At 45.5% G+C, this 21,166-nt stretch overlaps 3 protein-coding genes across 3 annotated transcripts; all 3 read left to right on the plus strand.

The window, feature by feature from the left end:
- The first annotated feature begins 10,242 nt into the window (after positions 1–10,242).
- Positions 10,243–11,151, plus strand: LOC139632413 (odorant receptor 131-2-like). Its single transcript, XM_071497332.1, has one exon. The coding sequence runs from the start codon at positions 10,243–10,245 to the stop codon at positions 11,149–11,151; it is 909 nt and encodes a 302-aa protein (XP_071353433.1).
- A 1,548-nt stretch (positions 11,152–12,699) lies between these two features.
- On the plus strand, positions 12,700–14,252 carry LOC139632414 (basic salivary proline-rich protein 1-like). Its single transcript, XM_071497333.1, has 2 exons — positions 12,700–13,266; positions 13,680–14,252. The coding sequence occupies exons 1-2, from the start codon at positions 12,700–12,702 to the stop codon at positions 14,250–14,252; spliced, it is 1,140 nt and encodes a 379-aa protein (XP_071353434.1).
- Positions 14,253–18,054: 3,802 nt separating this feature from the next.
- On the plus strand, positions 18,055–18,939 carry LOC139632294 (odorant receptor 131-2-like). Its single transcript, XM_071497162.1, has one exon. It carries the CDS (start codon positions 18,154–18,156, stop codon positions 18,751–18,753), a length of 600 nt encoding a protein of 199 aa, XP_071353263.1. The 5' UTR covers positions 18,055–18,153; the 3' UTR covers positions 18,754–18,939.
- The last annotated feature ends 2,227 nt before the right edge of the window (positions 18,940–21,166 follow it).

Genomic DNA, 21,166 nt, shown 5'->3' on the forward strand with positions numbered 1-21,166 from the left:
AACTCAGCTATCCAGCTGAGGCATGACAGTACCCCCCCCTCCACGGCCGGCTCCAGACGGCCCAGGTTCGCCAGGGTGGGCCCGATGGAAGTCCCGGATGAGGGAGGGATCCACAATGTTGCTGGCGGAGACCCAGGAACGCTCCTCAGGGCCGTACCCCTCCCAGTCAACCAGGTACTGGAACCCCTGGCCCCGACGCCGGACTGCCAGGAGCTTGCGGACGGTGTAAACAGGGCCACCATCGATGAACCGGGGGGGAGGAGGGGGTCTGGAGGCAGGGACCAGAGGACTCTCTACGGCTGGTTTGATCCGACTCACGTGGAAGACTGGGTGGACTCTCATGGCTCTGGGGAGTTTGAGCTTGACCGCAACTGGGTTTATGACTTTGGAAATGGGGAATGGCCCGACGAACCTGGGAGCGAGTTTCTGGGACTCCACTCTGAGAGGCAGGTCTTTTGTGGAAAGCCATACCCTTTGACCGCTCCTGTACGTGGGGGCAGGGGTCCGCCGCCGGTCAGCCGCCTTCTTGTAACTCTCAGAATTGCGTAGCAGGGAGCGTCGGGCCCGGGCCCAGGTGTGACGGCAGCGGTGGACTAGAGCCAGAGCTGAGGGCACACCAACCTCCCTCTCTAGAGCAGGGAAGAGAGGAGGCTGATAGCCATAGGCACACTGGAAGGGAGAGAGACCAGATGATGAACACGGGAGAGAATTGTGTGCATATTCTACCCAGGTGAGCTGTCTGCTCCATGTGTTGGGACTCTGTGAGGCTAGACAGCGTAGACTGGTCTCCAGCTCCTGGTTCAGCTGCTCCGTCTGACCGTTGGTCTGGGGATGGTGGCCCGATGAGAGGCTGACAGAAGCTCCCAGGAGTGAGCAGAAAGCCCGCCAGAACTGTGCCACAAACTGCGGGCCCCGGTCAGACACAATGTCCCTGGGAAAGCCATGGAGGCGAAAAACATTATGTAACATCGCCTCGGCCGTCTCCTTGGCCGAGGGCAACTTAGGCAGGGGAACAAAGTGGACCATCTTAGAAAATCTATCCACCACCGTGAGGACAGTGGTGTTACCTTCGGAAAGGGGAAGTCCAGTAACAAAGTCCACGGAGATGTCTGACCAGGGACGATGTGGCACAGGGAGTGGGTGGAGCAGACCAGAGGATGGGCGTCGGGAGACCTTACAGCGAGCACACACAGGACAGGCTGCCACATACTCTGTCACCTCCTTCTCCATGGCCGGCCACCAGAACCGCTGTCGAATGACGAACAGAGTCCTGCGTACTCCAGGGTGACAGGATAACCGGGAAGAATGGGCCCAGTGGATGACCTGTGAACGCAAGGCAGGAGGCACAAATAGTCGGTTCGGCGGGCAGCCGGCCGGAGGGTGACAGTTCACATTAGCCTCGTTGACCCTCTTCTCAATGTCCCATGTGATGGAGCCCACAACACACGAGAGGGGAAGGATGGGAGCAGGATCATTAGAGGATTTTTCAGAAAGAAACAAACGTGAGAGAGCATCAGGCTTTAAGTTCTTAGAACCAGGACGATAGGAAAGGGTGAAATGGAACCGGTTGAAAAAGAGAGCCCACCTTGCCTGTCGAGAGTTGAGCCTCTTAGCCGTCCTCAGGTACTCGAGGTTCTTGTGATCCGTCCAGACGAGAAAAGGCTGCTCAGCCCCCTCCAACCAGTGTCTCCACTCCTCCAGTGCTACCTTTATAGCAAGCAGCTCGCGGTTGCCAACATCGTAATTCCTCTCAGAGGCCGACAGCTTGCGGGAAAGAAAGGCACAGGGATGTAATTTATTGTCCTTAACTGACCTCTGAGAGAGAACAGCTCCCACCCCCACATCAGAGGCATCCACCTCCACCACAAACTGCAGGCTGGGATCCGGCAGCTTGAGGATGGGAGCCGAGGTGAAGCTGGTCTTTAGCTTCTGGAAGGCGAGCTCAGCCCGGGGGTTCCACAGGAAGTTACACTTAGAAGAGGTCAGTGCATGAAGGGGGGCAGCAACAGAACTAAAATTTCTGATGAACTTCCTATAGAAATTAGCAAACCCCAGGAATCGTTGAACCTCCTTACGGCTTGTGGGAGTAGGCCAGTCAACAACAGCATTGACCTTTATGGGATCCATTCTGACCTCCCCCTCTGACACGATGAACCCCAGGAAAGACACAGAGGGCACATGAAATTCACACTTCACAGCTTTGACAAAGAGTTGGTGCTGGAGGAGGCGCTGGAGGACCCGCCGGACGTGCTGAACATGAGTCTGCTCATCAGGGGAAAAGATCAAGATGTCGTCAAGGTACACAAAAACAAATTCATTAAGCATGTCCCGAAGAACATCATTCACCAGGGCCTGGAAGACAGCAGGGGCATTTGTTAGTCCAAAAGGCATGACCAGGTACTCATAATGACCACTGGGAGTGTTAAATGCTGTCTTCCATTCATCCCCCTCCCTTATTCTAACTAGATGATAGGCATTTCTTAAGTCCAGCTTGGTGAAAACCTTAGCACCTTTTAGCTGTTCAAAGGCAGTGGAAATTAAAGGGAGGGGGTACCTGTTGCGACTGGTGATCTCATTGAGTCCTCTGTAGTCAATGCAGGGTCGCAGGGTTTTATCCTTCTTCTCTACAAAGAAGAACCCAGCGCCAGCAGGAGAGGAGGAAGGCCGAATAATCCCTGCAGCCAGGGATTCCTTGATGTACTTTTCCATGGCCTGAGTCTCAGGAGCAGACAGTGAGTACAGCCGACCCTTGGGTGGGAAGGTACCAGGGAGCAGATTAATGGCGCAGTCATAGGGCCTGTGCGGGGGCAAAGAAGCAGCCCGGGCCTTACTGAAAACCTCCTTCAGGTCGTGGTAGCAGGTGGGAACCCCGGAAAGGTCGGGAAACTCTGAGTCTGGGCTGGAAGGGTTGAGAGAATGAAACTCTGATGGATGAGGCTGAGAGGGTGAAAAACAGTCCTTTTCACAAGCCTTACCCCATGAAATGACCTGTCCAGTTTTCCAGTCAATATGAGGACTGTGGAGTGTGAGCCAGGGATATCCTAAGATCAGAGGGTGCTGAGGAGCTTTAACGACATGAAAACTGATTCTTTCCGTGTGGGAGTCAGGAAAGGACAGGTGCAGTGACTGAGTGCGATGGGTTACCTTACATAGATGCCTGCCGTCCAAAGCGCTGGCATCCAAGGGCTGGTTGAGACGGAAGGTCTTGAGGCCCAGCTTCCTGACAAGACTAAAATCCATTAGGTTAGCATCAGAACCAGAGTCAACTAAAACTGGGTGTTTAAGAGTACACATAGGGGAGGTTAGATGCACAAGAGGTTGCAAACGAGAGGGATTGGAAACAGTCAACATATGGCTCACTAATGCCTTCACCTTGACTGGTGAACCCGATCCTTTTAACGGGCAGAAGGCGATGAAGTGGCCCAGTTGACTGCAGTAAATGCAGCGTCCCTCTGAAACTCGTCGCAGGCGTTCCTCAGGAGTCAGGCGGGTTCGGCCAAGCTGCATAGGTTCCTCCGTAGCGGAGGGGAGCGCAGAGGTAGAGTCGGCAGGAGGTGTGCGTCGCCAGGAAGGAAAGGAAGAAGAGTCTCCAGCTTGCTGCCTCCGCTGGTTCTGCGGGGAACTGCCGGGTCTGGTTCGGTCTCTCTCCCTTTCATACAGGCGCTTGTCGATCTTAATAGCCAGAGCGATAAGGGAATCCAGCTCTGCAGGGAGGTCGAGGGGGGCTAACTGGTCCTTCAGAATGTCAGACAGTCCATCAAGAAATGCATCAAACAAGGCTGGTTGGTTCCACTCACTCTCTGCTGCTAGAGTGCGGAACTCAATGGCGTAATCAGAGACCCTCTTTTTACCCTGTCGCAGTCTAACCAGAGCTCGGGCTGCCTCCCGCCCTGGAGCTGTCTGCTGGAATATCTGGGTGAAGGTCTTGGAGAACAGCGACAGAGAATTGCAAATAGGCGATTTCCGACTCCACTCGGCCGTCGCCCAGGCCTCCGCTCTCCCAGTCAGGTGAGAAATGATGTATGCAATCCTTGAGCGATCAGAGGGAAAGGCAGCAGCCTGAAGCTCAAAGTGCAAATCACACTGGGTTAAAAAAGTTCTGCAATCACCGGAGTCTCCGGAGAAGCGCTCGGGTCTGGAAAGATGGAGAGGCAAAGACGGAGTAGCAGGCGTAGGAAAAGCAGCATCGGGCCCAGCTCCCGCTGGCGCCGTCGGTGTTGAATCGGCTGAAGCCGGCGGGTTCTGCATCCTCTGCATATTATCAACGAGAAGACTGATCTGAGTTCCGAAAGCTGTCAGGAGGGACTCCTGACGATTAGTCAGCTCCTTCATTTCATGGCAAAGGAGGCTGATTTGTTCGTCTTGGCTGTGGATCTTGCAGACCTGTGCCTGGAGCATGGCGCGCACTGCGTCTGAATCTGCTGAGTCCATGTTTTGGCCAGTTCGTACTGTCAGGGCTGAACAATGGCTCGGACTCAGATGCAGATTGACACAGTAAGCGAGTTCACAATGTCCTTTAATCAGGCAAAAGTCGGTACACTGGAGATCAGTCCTCAGCTCTGTTCCCTGCATTGTTGTTCTCTCCATCTTCTTTGCATCTGCGACCAACAGCTTCTACACTCAGGGCAGAATGTGCTCTGTGGAAATCTTTATCTTTCACACTTGGCAGGGTCATCTTCGGTCAACAATAGGTCAGTTTTACTTCTTGATCATGTGTGTCACCATTGTGTTCTCTTATGCTAAAATAATGAAAGTGGCCAAAGCTGCATCAGGAGAGGATAAAAAATCAACATGGAAAGGTCTCAGAACAGTTGTTCTTCATGCTTTCCAGCTGTTCCTCTGTCTCATCCAGCTGTGGTGTCCATTCATAGAAGCTGCTGTGCTCCAGATTAATGTTGTGTTATATATCAATGTCAGGTACTTTAATTACATAACTTTTATTCTTGCCCCAAGATGTCTGAGTCCTCTCATTTATGGTCTCAGGGATGAAAAGTTTTTTCATGCACTGAAAAGCTATGCTCTCTGTGGTTTGTATAAGAAACAACTGTCAGATTTACTACGATTGACAAATTAAAGTCACTACTAAGACATGTGTGATAATCCCATCCCATTCCTTGGACACTTACATAGAGACACATGAAACAATCTCAATCTTTTTATCGCTTTGTTGTTTTTAGTTAGTCACTTCCCATTGCCAACAAACTTTATCATGTTTGTTTAAATCATGTTAAAACAGTCTTTGCTATACTAAATGTCAAGTGTATATGTAAAGCACTTTGTGCTACATTTTATTGTATGAAAAGTGCTATACAAATAAAGTATGATTGATTGATTGATTGATTGAAGTGATCAACCAGTTCCAAAAATATAAAAAATAAAAAATTGTGTTTTGTTGTTGCAGTGATAACTGTGTTGAAAATAAAGGTTCTCATGCGCCATATTTTGGATGTGTGCTTGTATATTTAATAATGCTGCCTTTGGATCCATGAATCCATTGCTCTTTGAGCTGTTTTCTCAAATATCGTACCCCCTCCCATGAAGGTTCAATTAAGGGGTAGCACAGGGCTAGCACAGGTTCTGCCGTTTCCGCAGCTATGGGACAAAGCTGTCAAGCAGCTTAACCTGTTTGTGGAGATATGACTACAGGCTGAAGACACCATCCCTAACCTGTCAGTGTGAAAGTTTGGAGTCCACACACATAGCCATAATAATAGCTGGTTTTCAGTCCAAGTGTAACTCATTAAACAACACAGGCAACTTAAAACAGCAAGATAAAAGTAATCCAACAATTGGTAGATGAGTATTTATAGGGCACATAGACCTTTATAGATCTTTATATTCAATAAAGAAATGGAAATCTCACTTTTCACTATATGTGACTGTGCTGAGTACGGTCTCAAAGAGCTGCTGTCAGGGCTGTGTTAATTTTTTCGTGCTTTTACCACAACAGACCTGAAATGACGTGCTGGAGGTGCTGGAGGTTACAGGCAGAAGGACAATAATAGCTGCTGAAAACAAACATGAAATCCTGAGGCGACCAAACTCATCTCTCTACTCTTGGCAGCTTCAGATTCTCTCCTGGTGTTTCTTTGTATTCTCTCTTTGCAGCAGAGCTGATAGTCACAGAGATTTGGTTCAAGGGCATAACACATGACCACCAGCACTGAAACCCCATATCAACTGCAAATGAATGTAGAGCATGTCGCACACCTCACCACGAAATCCTGACATACAGCATAGTCAGCTATTAAATTATCAACTTAGAAAAGTTATCATTAAATACACAAACGTGATTTAACTTTGGAGGCTCTTCCCTAGCTCATTCATCATGTATTTTATGCAGGCCATAGATATCTCGCCGGCTTAAGTATGCCATTTTTTGGCATATAAAGATGTTTGTCTTGTTAGGGTTAACAAAACAAAATTGCGGTTACATGCATGTCTCTGACAGAACACAAATTTCACTGTATCGTTATCATTCACAGCCTCAGCTCTCTACCCTGTGTTATTATTCTCTCCATCTTCTTTGCATCCGCCCCACAGAGCTTGTATACCCAACACACCATATGCTCTGTGGGCATGTTTGTGTTTCTCCAATGGCAGAATAATGTTAAATTAGCTGTATATCAGTGCTACTTCTTGATCATGACCATTACCATCATTTTCTCCTATGGTGAAATAATGAAAGTGGCCAAAGCTGCATCAGGAGAGGATAAAAAGTCAACATGGAAAGGGCTCAGAACAGTGGTTCTTCATGGTTTCCAGCTGCTGCTCTGCCTCATCCAGTTGTGGTGCCCATTCATAGAAAATGCTGTACTTCAGATTAATTTAAAGTTATTTATTGATGTCAGGTACTTTAATTACATCATGTTTAAAATTTTCAAAAAAGTTTAAACTTGCTCTGAAATGCAATACCTCTTTTGGATTTCACTGTGTAAAAAACAATGTGGAGATTTCTATTATTTGAAAAATTGGCATAATGATCTGTTGCTATTATTTTTCATCACTTGCTCAAAATTAATTACATACATTTTTCTTCATTATTTGTTTCTTAGTTTCTTGTATTGTGTAGTGTTGTCTTTGTTGTTGATTGTGTGTGTGATTGCTTCTTGTTCTTGGGTCTCTATTGAAAAAAAGATCTTGATGAGAGCTCACTGAGACTGCCTGATTTTATAAAGATCACATAAAGAAAAAAATTAAAACTTAAAATACATTACTTTTCATCAAGCTTCATCATACACTTGTTTGTCATTGTAACATTGTAACATCATTGCAACATTACAACATTTTGTCTGCTTTTTTCTGAACATGAATGTTAAAACATAAAAATGGACCACTGCTGGAGTGTTTGAGGGACAATATGTGATGGCTTTTGATCAAGAAAATCTAATTTGGATGAAAATTTACATTGCAACTACATTTAGCATAAAATATGTAAGAATATATCATAAAGTGTAAAACAGTAAATTTACAGAAATTTTCATTCAAGTTTCTACTGAGAAACACTTTTATTTTACAGAGTCAATTAAGTGTTAACACATGCTAAAAATTGTAAGGTAAACATTTTATTTTGGAGGACAAAATAAAACTACTGTGTAAACATTAAAATCAACTCAAACTTTAACTTGCACTATTTGTGTTTACATTAAATGTCTACCATGATTTAGCTGAAGTGCTCAGCAAAGACACAGCCCTTTCCCTGCTTCCTCATTATCCTTACAACTGTGTGATAGACCTGCTTTCAAAAGCCTCCCTGCCCACCAGCGGCCTTTATAACTTCTCATGCCTAGAGAGAGAGAGGCAATGGAAAAATACATCCAAGACTCCCTGGCAGCTGGTCTCATTCGCGCCTCATCATCACCAGTGGGATTGTTGGAAAAAAGACAGCTCCCTTCGTCCCTGCATCAATTACACCTGACCTAATAACATCACTGTCAAGAATAAGTACCCTCTCCTCCTCATCGACTCTGCTATTGGCCCTCTACTCCTGGGAACTGTATTTTCCAAACTGGATCTGAGAAATGCATACCACCTAGTTCAGATCAGAGGCGAAGATGAGTGGAAAACTGCCTTCAACACCCTGTTGGCCACTTTGAGTACTTGGTCATGCCCTAGTCAATGATGTTCTTTGGGACATGCTCCGGTTTGTGTTTGTCTACCTTGATGACATCTTGATCTTCTCCAGGACCTTACAGGAAAATCAACAGCATGTGAGGTCAGTGCTCTAAAGACTACTTAAGAACAGTTTGTTTGTTAAAGCAGAAAAATGTAAATTTTATTGTAAGTTTTCTGGGATTCATTGTTGAAAAGGGGCACCTGAAAATGGATCCCACCATGGTGAAAGTGGTAGTAGAGTGGCCAAGACAAGAGACCAGAAAACAGCTCCAGCGGTTTCTGGGATTTGCCAACTTTCACTAGAGGTTCGTAAGAGACTGCAGGAAGGTGGCAGCCCCTCTCACAAAATTCAGCTCACCTGCTCACCCTTTTTCCTGGTCACCTGAGTCAGAGACACCATCAACATCATTAAAGACTCTTCACTAGTGACCCTATGCTGACACATCCAAATCCATCTCAGCAGTTTGTGGCTGAGGTGGATGCATCTGACTCTGTTGTAGAGGTGGTGCTATCCCAGTGCTCCACCAAAGACCACAAACTGCACCCTAGTGCATTTTTTCTCTCATCATCTGTCTCCAGTCGAACAAAATCACGATGTTGGGAACCGGGAACTCCTAGTGGTGGTACTAGTGTTGGAGGAATGTGTCGTCCTGCCCGAGGCTTTGGAGTTCTTTTAGTTGTGTTTTAGCACCTGCTAGTGGTGGTTTCGTTTGAATAGGTTGTACTTCTCATGTGATCTGAAAGCAGACATTTTCTCCTCAAGCAGTCCAAGGAGTAGATACATATCAAATTTACTGCTATCCTGTCATTTGAGCTTATGAAAGCATCATCTGTAAGGTTCTTTGTTCTGTAACTAAATGTTCAAATCATATTTGGTGATATTTGTGAGGAGGATGCTTTTGTGAAGACAAATTTTGTAATTGTTGAGATTTAACATGTGTTTTCTTGGTTTGGAATTGATACTGGCTAAAATAGAGTGTAGGCTGTTTTAATAACTTTGTTGTATGTAAAGCGCAAGTGCATTATTATCATTTCATATATATAAGGTAAAATTCAGACATTTTGGTTTATTTAAAATTCATATGGTATGCAGCAGTAAATCATAGCTACCTTGGCACGGACTTTGGTCAAGGGCGAGGTACACTGCCAGGTCGCCAGTCTATCGCAGGGCTAACACATAGAGATAGACAACCACACACACACTGACATATCTATGGGCAATTTAGAGTCACCAACCAACCTAACGTGCATGTCTTTGGACTGTGGGAGGAAGCCGGAGTACCTGGAGGGAGAACATGCAAATTCCGGGGTTTGAACCCAGAACCTTCTTGCTGTGAGGCGACAGTGCTAACCACTGAACACATCTACATGCTCAATTTCAGTCCTACTCATAGCGCCACCTAGTGGTGAAAGGAATGTTAATGCGTGTGGCAATCATCGCAGTGCACAGGGGTGCGAGGGCCTGTTCAATGCCGCTTGCAGCTTTAATTATTTATGTTTTCTTCAGTTTCACTCTTGATTTATACATGCATCTGCAGCGGCATCTCATTAAAGGCACTATGAAGATGGTCCCTGACTTTCATGCATTTATTGGACAGAGTTTGGCTTGCTGTTAAATTGTGTTGCAATATGATGAAAACAGCATAGGTGTCACCTTTTTTAGTAGGTCTTGGGCTCCGCCAAGAATCTCCTGTGTCACCAATTGTGATTTTTATGAAAGAGATCTCAAGGCAGAGCCAGTTCACCTAGTACCTATAATACTTGGGTATTGTGTTGTAGGCAAGTACCTTTAAAAGGTGAAATTATGAAATTATGTAAAAATTGAGAATATAGCTTCAGACCTCAGAGGGTTCAATGATGTCAGCCAGTGAGGGGGACGAGCTAAGTGGTGATGACAGCACTGAGGTGAGCAAAGTTTCATGTTGTGTTATTTTTGGATGCTGTAGTCTTTAAAGTCATCATGCACAGCCCTTTGTCAGAAGGCTGCACAGCGCTCAGCAGAAGACCTTAGTCTTTAAACAACATGGAGGGTGTGGTAAACTGCTTTCTTTAACACAGCATCTGAGCAATTCTGATGCCTTGTGGCTCAAACTAGTGTGTATTTGCATTGAAAACATATGAAGATATATGGCTGCTAACAACTCACTGGCTGGTGATGATTTATTGCGACAACATGTTAAGTTCGTTATTCTGCAGGTGCTGGTGATGATTTTTCTTTTCATCAACTTGTTGCTCATAATAACCTTTTTTAAAAAGGAGTATTTCTACACAACTGCTCGCTACATCTTATTTGCTCTTACATTACTGTCGGATAGTTTTTTGTTGTTTATGTCTGATATCCTTCTCATCTTCACCCAGTTCTATATTACCATTCAAGTTTGGATATGTCTCATTATCTTTGTGGCAGTACTTGTTTATGTCACAGTCACACCAGTTACTTTGGCAGCAATGACCCTGGAGCGCTATGTGGCCATTTGCATGCCCCTGCGCCATGGAGAGCTGAGCTCCATGCGCAATACTATGAACTGTATCCTCATCATTCATTTCCTCAGCTCCCTGCCCTGCATTCTTATTCTCTCCACCTTCTTTGGATCAGCATCACTTAGTTTTTACAAACAATATCAATTATGTTCAGTGGAAGTGTTTATGTTTTACATATGGCAGCATAATCTGAGGTCAGCTGTATATCAATTCTATTTCTTGGTCATGTCCATCATCATTGTTTTCTCCTATGTTAAAATAATGAAAGTGGCCAAAGCTGCATCAGGAGAGGATAAAAAGTCATCAAGGAAAGGGCTCAAAACTGTGGTTCTTCATGGTTTTCAGCTGCTGCTCTGTCTCCTCCAGCTGTGGTGCCCAATCATAGAGGTTGCTTTGCTTCAGGTTAACTTCAGTTTATTTGAAATTGCCAGGTACTTAAATTTCTTACTGTTTTATCTTGCACCAAGATGCTTGAGTCCTCTCATTTATGGCCTCAGAGATGAGGTTTTTTTTCAAGCACTGAAATACCATGCCTCCTTTGGCATTTCTCTATGACAGCTGTGGATGTTGAATTGGTCTTAATGGGCTGGTGTGCAGAGATAATGAGCCAGCGGGCCTCTGGGTTTTCTTCCTGCAAAACCACAGTATCAGTGATGATGGATCAGGATCAGGTCCTACATGACACTGTAATGAGTAATGATAATGAGTGAGTTGCTTGGCAGCCATCAGCCATGAAGTTTTTATAAATAGTGCAGTACACTTATGGCTTATTATGGAAAACACAGCATGTTATTTAAAGTTATAATATGTAACTTTTCCACATTAAAATGTCTAAAAATGGCTAGACTAATGTTATATATATTTTGAGTTATGTACTTACATTATCCCAAATGTTTCCAGCCATTCTCAAACCAGAGAAGTAATGATTTTAATCATGGTGACAGTCTGTTTCATTTGGTCTCCTGTCAATGACATCATATCCTCTATGTGCATGCGTCAGCGTTGTAGTTCCCCTGAATGTTATTCAATAAAAATTGGGGGGGAAAAAATGAATTTTGTCTTGTTTTAAGATACATTTTAAGATGAGCCTAGGTTGTTTTTTTAATTGAATGAAAGGTTTTAAACATCAGATATCTTGATCTTAAGTTATCAGAGAAAACAACCAGTGGTCCCATCTAGTCATGGATGTCCATGCATCCACTTTAGATGTGAATCACTGATTTTTGAAGTGAAACTGCTTCATTCCCTGTTTCTTTTAGTCCCCTGACCCTGATCCCTTATGGATAGCTAATCAGCTGCAGGTAAAAATCAGTAAAGGGTGACAGAGAGAAGGGGAATGATATACAGTCGAGAGCCTGGCTGGTGTTCCTGTTTAAGTGGTGCTCATGCTATCTGGTGATATTTGTTTGCATATTCCACTTCCTATGCGCCAAATGTTGTCATCATTTTCACTATAGCGGGCCCACATGTGTGTCTGTGATGTGTTGCTGAAATAAAACTAATAATCAACATCAGCTATCACTCTCAAGCCACAACACTTATTTTTTTTTGTGTGTCCTTTCCCAATATCATTGGCAAGCAGTATGAGTGGTCTGGATGCCTTGTGTTGTTGGGGCAGATTTACTCTGCGAAGGAGGAGTGTGGGATACTCCTCCTGTCGCATACTTTAACTTTATTAAGACAACCGGACCGCATCAGGAATGAGAGTGGACAGGAAGAGGAAAACAGAGAGAATATGGGGAAAAGGAGAATGGGAGTGGAGAGACGGAGAAAAACAACAACAACAACATAACAACAGCAAAACAACCACAGTAACAATAACAATAACTAACAATATCCACATCTATGGTCACTCTATAGTCCTTAATCATTAGATGCTCCGTATGTGTATATGTGTATGTGTGTGTGTGTATGAGGGGAGGGGTAGGTGTGTGTGTATGTATGTGTATGTGTTCATGTGTGTAGTGATTTGTCATTGGATGTGGTGGGTAGATGATGTGGGGGCTGCAGTGACACTGCCCCCCCAGACCAAAGGCACAGGTGGCCAGAAACCAGGCCACCAAGACTTCCAGCCACCCCCAGAGCCCAAGGACCTGTGGCAGTATGCCCCTCCGGCAGCCACGTGCCCGACCAAAGGGGGAGCCCGCAAGGGAGTACAGAGTCAACCCCCAAAGGAGGCCCGTAGAGGGCAGGAATCCCCAGAGCCAGGACGCGGCCACCTACCCCAGCGCGAGCCGGACGCAGAGCCGAATGGCCCCGGCAACTGAAGGCCCGCCCATACCCCCAGCGGAGAGCCCTCCACGCACTGAAGAGGCCCAAACCCCCCAGCCCCTGCCCCCCCAGCAGGAAAGACCCCAGCCCACCGCGGCTGCCCGGTATTCCGGCCCCAGTGACCCTGCAGGACAAATGGGGGAAGGAGGGCGGACGGAGTCCCCACCCCCCTGCTGGGAAGCCAAGCCCGTGTGGATAGAGAACAGCAGAGGCAAGAGGAGGCCGCCCACCCCCAGCAGGGCCACCCGCGACATCCCCGCAGTGGATCTTCTGCCACATGGCAGGCTCCCTGCACAGTCCACACGGCACCAGAGACAGATAGACGGGGGGGGTCCCTCGAGCCACCCTCTCCCCACCCTGCGTCTGGTGTGGGTGCAAAGTGTGTATGTGTGGGTGTGCGTATGAGTGCGTGAGTGAGTTGGGTATGTGGGTGACTATAGCGCATTAAGATTGGGGGAGCGGTCAGGGCATGGGCACCCCACCGCTAGCAGGCGGTTGGGTCCTCCCTGCCCTTCCCTACCCCCAAAGCCCTAGTGTCATATGGCTTGTGGGCCGTGTGGATGACTAAGGTGTATTAAAATTGAGGGAGCAGATGGGGCACGGGTACTCCACCGCTGGTAGACGGCAGAGTCTCACCTGCCCCATCCCGTCCCCCAAGGCCCTAGTGTCATGTGATATCTAATGTGCAATTAAAATTGAGGAGCAGCACAACAATAGCAGGGCCGGTGGGCAGTCCTGCCCATCAACCAGCCTTGTCCCCACACCACCCATCAGAGGCCCTACTGTCATGTGGAATGTGGTGTGTGGTACAGGGGAGCAACAAGGGCAGGCAAGGCATACACCCCCCCACTGGGGCCAGATCCCCAACTGGCCCCAATACGTTCTCCATCCCTGCCCCGCCCAGCCAGCAGGGAGCCAAACCGGGGTGCCCAGAGATGCCTTCAGGCGGCCCAAGCGGTAGGGCCGCCACCCGCTTACGCGCAAGCCGGAGGGGCACAGACCCGCCGCGCATGGCGAGACCCCAGTCAGGTGCCCAGGATGGGACATCCAGGCCCACCGACGAACAGGGAGCCGGTCCGGCTAAGCAGGTCGACCCGCACACCCCACCCCCCCAGCATCCCCCCCAGGCAGGGAGGCAGCCCCCCACAACACACCACAGCAGGCACGGGCCCACCCCACTAGGGGGCCAGGCCTGGGCAGGCACGGGCACCCCCCGCCCCCGGGAGCCAGCACGGGGCCCCAGCCGCCAGGGCCCAGGCCCCAAGACCCACCAACGCCAGTGCAGCAGCACAGACAGAGCCCAAGGGCCCCCCCCCCCATCCGAGCCAGACACGCAGCCACCCAGGGACAGCGCCCACAGGAAGGACTCCAGCTGCCCACAGTAACCCGGCCCCCTGCCCCCAGCCCGGTTGCAACATCAGCTATCACTCTCAAGCCACAACACTCTTAAGCTACATAACACACCCTCAAGTAACAAAACACAGTCAAAAGTCACACACATCTCACATTCGCCAATGAATATCGAGCTAGTTCACAGTTTCTCTCTCTCTCTAAGAATGAACCTCTAAACTCGCCACAGGTAAAAAGTGTAAAGAAACATCTGGACACACACACACACACACATCGCCATCCTAATTGGCTGGCAAAGAACTTATAAGTTGTGGTAGATAGGCAGATAGACATAGCTTTGGCACTGTCTGGCTGTGTTATAACTATCACAAGTTAACATGGGAGAATCATCTGAACCATAAACAGTTGTTAACCATCTGACAGAGTAAATAAGATGTACCTGAGTAAAGAATAGGGATACATGAGAAAATCAGTGGTGTATTTTTGCTTAGGTCAAAAATATTTTTTCAAATGTGTATGTAGGGGTGGGCGTTTCTGGCCAAAAGATCATATGACAATCTTATGGGGTAATCAGAATCAGAATCAGAATCTACATCCTATTTCCGCTCTGGTTTTATTGTGAAAGTCCTAATTGGAAGTTGTGATCTGTATCTTTCCTTGGCTCTGTTTTTCCATTTGTTTGTTACAGGTTTAAAACAAAAAAAACGGAAAAACCTTGTTTTTTTGTTTTTTCATTTCTGGTTTAAAACAGAAAAACGAACTTCTTGAATGTACATGAACCAGGTGGAGACCTCTGTAGCTAATTCAGCTCTTGTACTGACAAGGCTTCAGGTCTATTTTGCCCACCCCCTGTTCTGCAAATTGGTGGGATTCCCTGGGTATGTTACGTATAAAACCCCGGCTGTCTGAATGCGTTTTTATGAAACTGTCATTGGTTCACTGCAGTCCCAAGTCCCAGTCCAACATGGAACTGTATGTTATTTTATGTTATTGTAACCATGATGACAAACATCCAGTATGCTTGCCAGCGCAGCGGCACTACTTTAGAAGAAGCTCCCGTTGTTCATATCACAGGATAGGGACAAACATCCTCCTTCATTTGAGAATCTCCCATGTCACTGATTCTGATTTTTATGAAAGGGATCTAAAGGTAGAGCCAGTCCAGTTGGAAAATGGTGGACTGCGCTGTGAGTCAGTTGCTGCCCTAAGGACTCCATGTTTTGGGTAGTGACCAAAAGAATGACATTGTGGATACAAGTGACGAAAATATTTTTCCTCTGTAGGGTTGCATAGGACAGGTTAACCCTCTGAGGTTGACGGACCCGAGGGGAGGTTTTTGTGACATTTTCTTGATGTTTATAGTAATATCTCCGGGTTAATATGATATAGACTTATGGTTTAAATGTTGCCGTAATCTGTAGACTCTCCCCTTTCCAGTCCATATGACACAGGTTCAGAATCTGTGGGATTTGATGAAGAGGAATATGACAGCAACAGGGATCCATGTGAGGATGGTTAAGTGTATTATCCTGAAGAATCTGGGCCATGCTGGTGCCAACATCTCAAGACAGACAGTCAAACGGACACTGCATACTGCTGGGTTCCATGGAGGACACCACTTCTCCAAATAATGCACACAAAAGCACGCTTGGCCTTTGCAAAAACTCATCTGGACAAAGGAGACGACTTCTGGTCTCCTATTCTGAGGTCAGATGAAACAAAAATGGAATTGTTTGGCCACAATGATGTCGCCTTCATTTGGCATAAAAAAGGAGAAGCATCCAACCCCAAGAACACTATCCCCACGGTCAAGCATGGTGGTGGTAACATAATGCTTTGGGGGTGTTTTTTAGCCAATGGGCCAGGCAACCTAATCAAAATAAATGGCATCATGAAAAAAGAAGACTACATCAAGATTCTCAACAAAAACATCAGGCAGTCTGCAGAGAAACTTGGCCTTGGGCAGCACTGGACATTCCAACATGACAATGATCCAAAACACACTGCAAAAGTGGTCAAGAAATGGTTAGCTGACAATAATATTAACGTTTTGGAGTGGCCCAGCCAGAGTCCTGACTTGAATCCAATAGAGAATCTGTGGAGGGAGCCAAAGATTAGGCTGATGGCAAGGAGGCCTTCCAACCTCAAAGACTTGGAGCTCATGGCAAAAGATGAATGGTCCCCAGTTATACCCCTTGTACATTGTCTTATTATCTTTTGGCACATGCCTGTGTCACAAGAGAGTCAGAGACTCACACCTACCACACTTTTCTCGTGTGTGTGTGTGTGTGTGTGTATGTGTGTATGGAGGATGTGGAGGAAGAAAGGAGAACTGAGTGTGAACTTTCTAGTAGTAGTAATAGTGGAAACTGACAGGATTCAGAGCTGACCAGTACATCACATGTGGCATCTCCCTAGCAGCCACCACCTCCCTCTCTGGCACCACCTCCTACTCTGCCTGTCACCAGGTCAAGACCAATCTCAACATCACTGCCAGTAAAGAGGTCCCATGCCCCCAAAGCACAAATAGCTTCCCCAACTCCACCAGTACCCCCAAAGACCCTGACAATGCTCCCCCAGTTTCCAAGTTTAAACTTAATCAGACAACAGAGCCACAGCTCAGCTTCACTTCCACATATACACCCCTTGAACTTATTACACTTAACACTTTTCTCTCCTGTACAAACACTGTGTGAGAACGCAAACAAGCAGGCTGCTAAAATGATTGCACAGGAAAATAAATACAAGTGGACAGACTTTAATGTAGGAGGATTTTATATTTGTTTTGGACTGCTTATATACGTATATGGCCATGGTAAAACTGGACAGCATTGCAGATTACTGGAGGAGGAATCACCTCATTTCTTTGCCACGTCCAGTACAGATCAAGTCACAGGACAGGTACAGAACGTTGTCCCTGAACATTCATCTCAGCAACACTGATGAGGATCTACAAAATGTCCAAAACAAGGGCACAGTCAACCACTACAAACTCTTCAGTGTAAAGCCTCTCATGGACACCATCAAGAGTGCGAGCATGGCAACCATGGGCCTTTCTCCACTGCGTCTCTCTCTTATGTTGACTGCATTCCAGAGCTCAGAAAAAAAAAAAATTACGTAATTTAGTTTGAGACATGTGTAGCATACTAAAGCCACATTTTAAAAACTGGACTTCAACTTTTCAGCATTTGGGCCAAATTATCTCTTTACCACAGTGCTCAGGGGCCTCAGTCTATACAAAGCACCTGTGACACTTGGGTATTGTGTTATAGGCAAGTACCTACAAAAGGTGAAATTATGAAATTAAAATCAAGAAAATAGCCTTAGACCTCAGAGGGTTAAATGACATCAGCCAGTGAGAGGGACGAGCTAAGTGGTGATGACAGCACTGAGGTGAGCAAAGTTTCATCTTGTGTTATTTTTGGATGCTGTAGTCTTTAAAGTCATCATGCACAGCCCTTTGTCAGAAGGCTGCACAGCGCTCAGCAGAAGACCTTAGTCTTTAAACAACATGGAGGGTGTGGTAAACTGCTTTCTTTAACACAGCATCTGAGCAATTCAGATGCCTTGTGGCTCAAACTAGTGTGTATTTGCATTGAAAACATATGAAGATATATGGCTGCTAACAACTCACTGGCTGGTGATGATTTCTTCCTCCGAAAGGTTAAGTTCGTTATTCTGCAGGTGCTGATGATGATTTTTCTTTTCATCAACTTGTTGCTCATCATAACCTTTTTTAAAAAGGAGTATTTCTACACAACAGCTCGTTACATCTTATTTGCTCTTACATTACTGTCGGATAGTTTTTTGTTGTTTGTGACTGATATCCTTCTCATCTTCACCCATTTTGATATTACCATTCAAGTTTGGATATGTCTCATTATCTTTGTGGCAGTACTTCTGTATACTACAGTCACACCAGTTACTTTGGCAGCAATGACCCTGGAGCGTTATGTGGCCATTTGCATGCCCCTGCGCCATGGAGAGCTGAGCTCCATGCGCAATACTATGAACTGTATCCTCATCATTCATGGCATCAGCTCCCTGCCCTGCATTCTTATTCTCTCCACATTCTTTGGATCAGCATCACTTAGTTTTTACAAACAATATCAATTCTGTTCAGTGGAGTTGTTTATGATTTACATATGGCAGCATAATCTGAGGTCAGCTGTATATCAATTCCAGTTTTTGATTATGTGCATCATCATTGTTTTCTCCTATGTTAAAATAATGAAAGTGGCCAAAGCTGCATCAGGAGAGGATAAAAAGTCATCAAGGAAAGGGCTCAGAACAGTGGTTCTTCATGGTTTTCAGCTGCTGCTCTGTCTCATCCAGCTGTGGTGCCCATTCATAGAAGTTGCTTTGCTTCAGATTAATTTAAGTTTATTTGAAATTGCCAGGTACTTAAATTTCTTACTGTTTTATCTTGCACCAAGATGCTTGAGTCCTCTCATTTATGGCCTCAGAGATGAGGTTTTTTTTCAAGCACTGAAATACTATGCCTCCTTTGGCTTGTATAAAAGAAATATTATTTGACTAAATTAGATCAACAGTTAATTATATTCTTTGTCCATTTGGAATTTCTCTTGTGAAAACTGTGGATGTTGAATTGGTCTTAAAGGGCTGGTGTGCAGAGATAATGAGCCAGCGGGCCTCTGGGTTTTCTTCCTGCAAAACCACAGTATCAGTGATGATGGATCAGGATCAGGTCCTACATGACACTGTAATGAGTAATGATAATCAGTGAGTTGCTTGGCAGCCATCAGCCATGAAGTTTTTATAAATAGTTGCAGTACACTTATGGCTTATTATGGAAAACATAGCATGTTATTTAAAGTTATAATATGTAACTTTTCCACATTAAAATGTCTAAAAATGACTAGACTAATGTTATATATATTTTGAGTTATGTACTTACATTATCCCAAATGTTTCCAGCCATTCTCAAACCAGAGAAATAGTGATTTTAATCATGGTGACAGTCTGTTTCATTTGGTCTCCTGTCAATGACATCATATCCTCTATGTGCACACGTCAGCGTTGTAGTTCCCCTGAATGTTATTCAATAAAGATTGGGGGGAAAAAATGAATTTTGCCTTGTTTAAGATACATTTTAAAATGAGCCTAGGTCATTTTTAACTGAATGAAAGATTTTAATCATCAGATGTCTGGATCTCAAGTTATGAGAGAAAACAACCAGTCAAATGGCAGCTATGGTCCCATCTAGTCATGGATGTCCATGCATCCACTTTAGATGTGAATCACTGATTTTTAAAGTGAAACTGCTTCATTCCCTGTTTCTTTTAGTCCTCTGACCCTGATCCCTTATGGATAGCTAATCAGCTGCAGGTAAAAATCAGTAAAGGGTGACAGAGAGAAGGGGAATGATATACAGTCGAGAGCCTGGCTGGTGTTCCTGTTTAACTGGTACTCATGCATGAGCATGAGCACCATGCTGTACAAATACTTGACAAAAATAATGTCAAGATCATAGCAAGTTTGTTTTGTGTACATGTTGCCATCATGGCTAAATGCTGCTTCTATGTGCAATATGTAAAATTGATTTGTGTACCAATAGTCATGAAGTTTGTCTGACACAATTGACAGAAAAGGTTTACTTTATAAAAGTTATTTCCTTGTGTAAAAGTGAGCTTTAGTTGGGGCGGCCCGGTAGTTGAGTGGTTAAGGTGCGTACCATGTGAGTCCAAGACGCTCTTGGCAGGCAGTCACCGGTTTGACTCACGACCTGTCCGACTCTTTCCTGCATGTCATTCCCCTCTCTCTATCCCCTTTCCTGTCAGTCTCCACTGATCTATAATAAAGGCACAAAAACAAAAACTCATCTGGACAAAGGAGACAACTTCTGGTCTTCTATTTTGTGGTCAGGTGAAACAAAAATGGAATTGTTTGGCCACAATGATGTCGCCTTCATTTGGCGTAAAAAAGGAGAAGCATTCAACCCCAAGAACACTATCCCCACGGTCAAGCATGGTGGTGGTAACATAATGCTTTGGGGGTGTTTTTTAGCCAATGGGCCAGGCAACCTAATCAAAATAAATGGCATCATGAAAAAAGAAGACTACATCAAGATTCTCAACAAAAACATCAGGCAGTCTGCAGAGAAACTTGGCCTTGGGCAGCACTGGACATTCCAACACGACAATGATCCAAAACACACTGCAAAAGTGGTCAAGAAATGGTTAGCTGACAATAATATTAACGTTTTGGAGTGGCCCAGCCAGAGTCCTGACTTGAATCCAATAGAGAATCTGTGGAGGGAGCCAAAGTTTAGGCTGATGGCAAGGAGGCCTTCCAACCTCAAAGACTTGGAGCTCATGGCAAAAGATGAATGGTCCCCAGTTATACCCCTTGTACATTGTCTTATTATCTTTTGGCACATGCCTGTGTCATTTCCAATCAGAAAAAAACTTCTTGGTTGAATAAAAATCACTTTAAGTCAAAATTTACCAGGGGTATGAATAATTTTGGCCTTAACTGTATGTTTTGATCATTCACTATGTTATCATGTTATGTTATCTGTTCTGTGCAGATGAGACTTTGTCTTTCACATAACTTTTATTTGCGGACAAGACAGACAAGAGAGTCAGAGACTCACACCTACCACACTTTTCTCGTGTATGTGTGTGTGTATGTGTGTGTATGGAGGATGTGGAGGAAGAGAGGAGAACCGAGTGTGAACTTTCTAGTGGTCGTAATAGTGGAAACTGACAGGATTCAGAGCTGACCAGTACATCACATGTGGCATCTCCCTAGCAGCCACCACCTCCCTCTCTGGCACCACCTCCTACTCTGCCTGTCACCAGGTCAAGACCAACCTCAACATCACTGCCAGTAAAGAGGTCCCATGCCCCCAAAGCACAAATAGCTTCCCCAACTCCACCAGTACCCCCAAAGACCCTGACAATGCTCCCCCAGTTTCCAAGTTTAA

Source organism: Trachinotus anak, unplaced genomic scaffold (genome assembly GCF_046630095.1).
Source record: "Trachinotus anak isolate AG129_WGS33_773 ecotype Australia unplaced genomic scaffold, CSIRO_AGI_Tana_v1 ptg000014l, whole genome shotgun sequence".
Taxonomy (NCBI): Eukaryota; Metazoa; Chordata; class Actinopteri; order Carangiformes; family Carangidae; genus Trachinotus; species Trachinotus anak.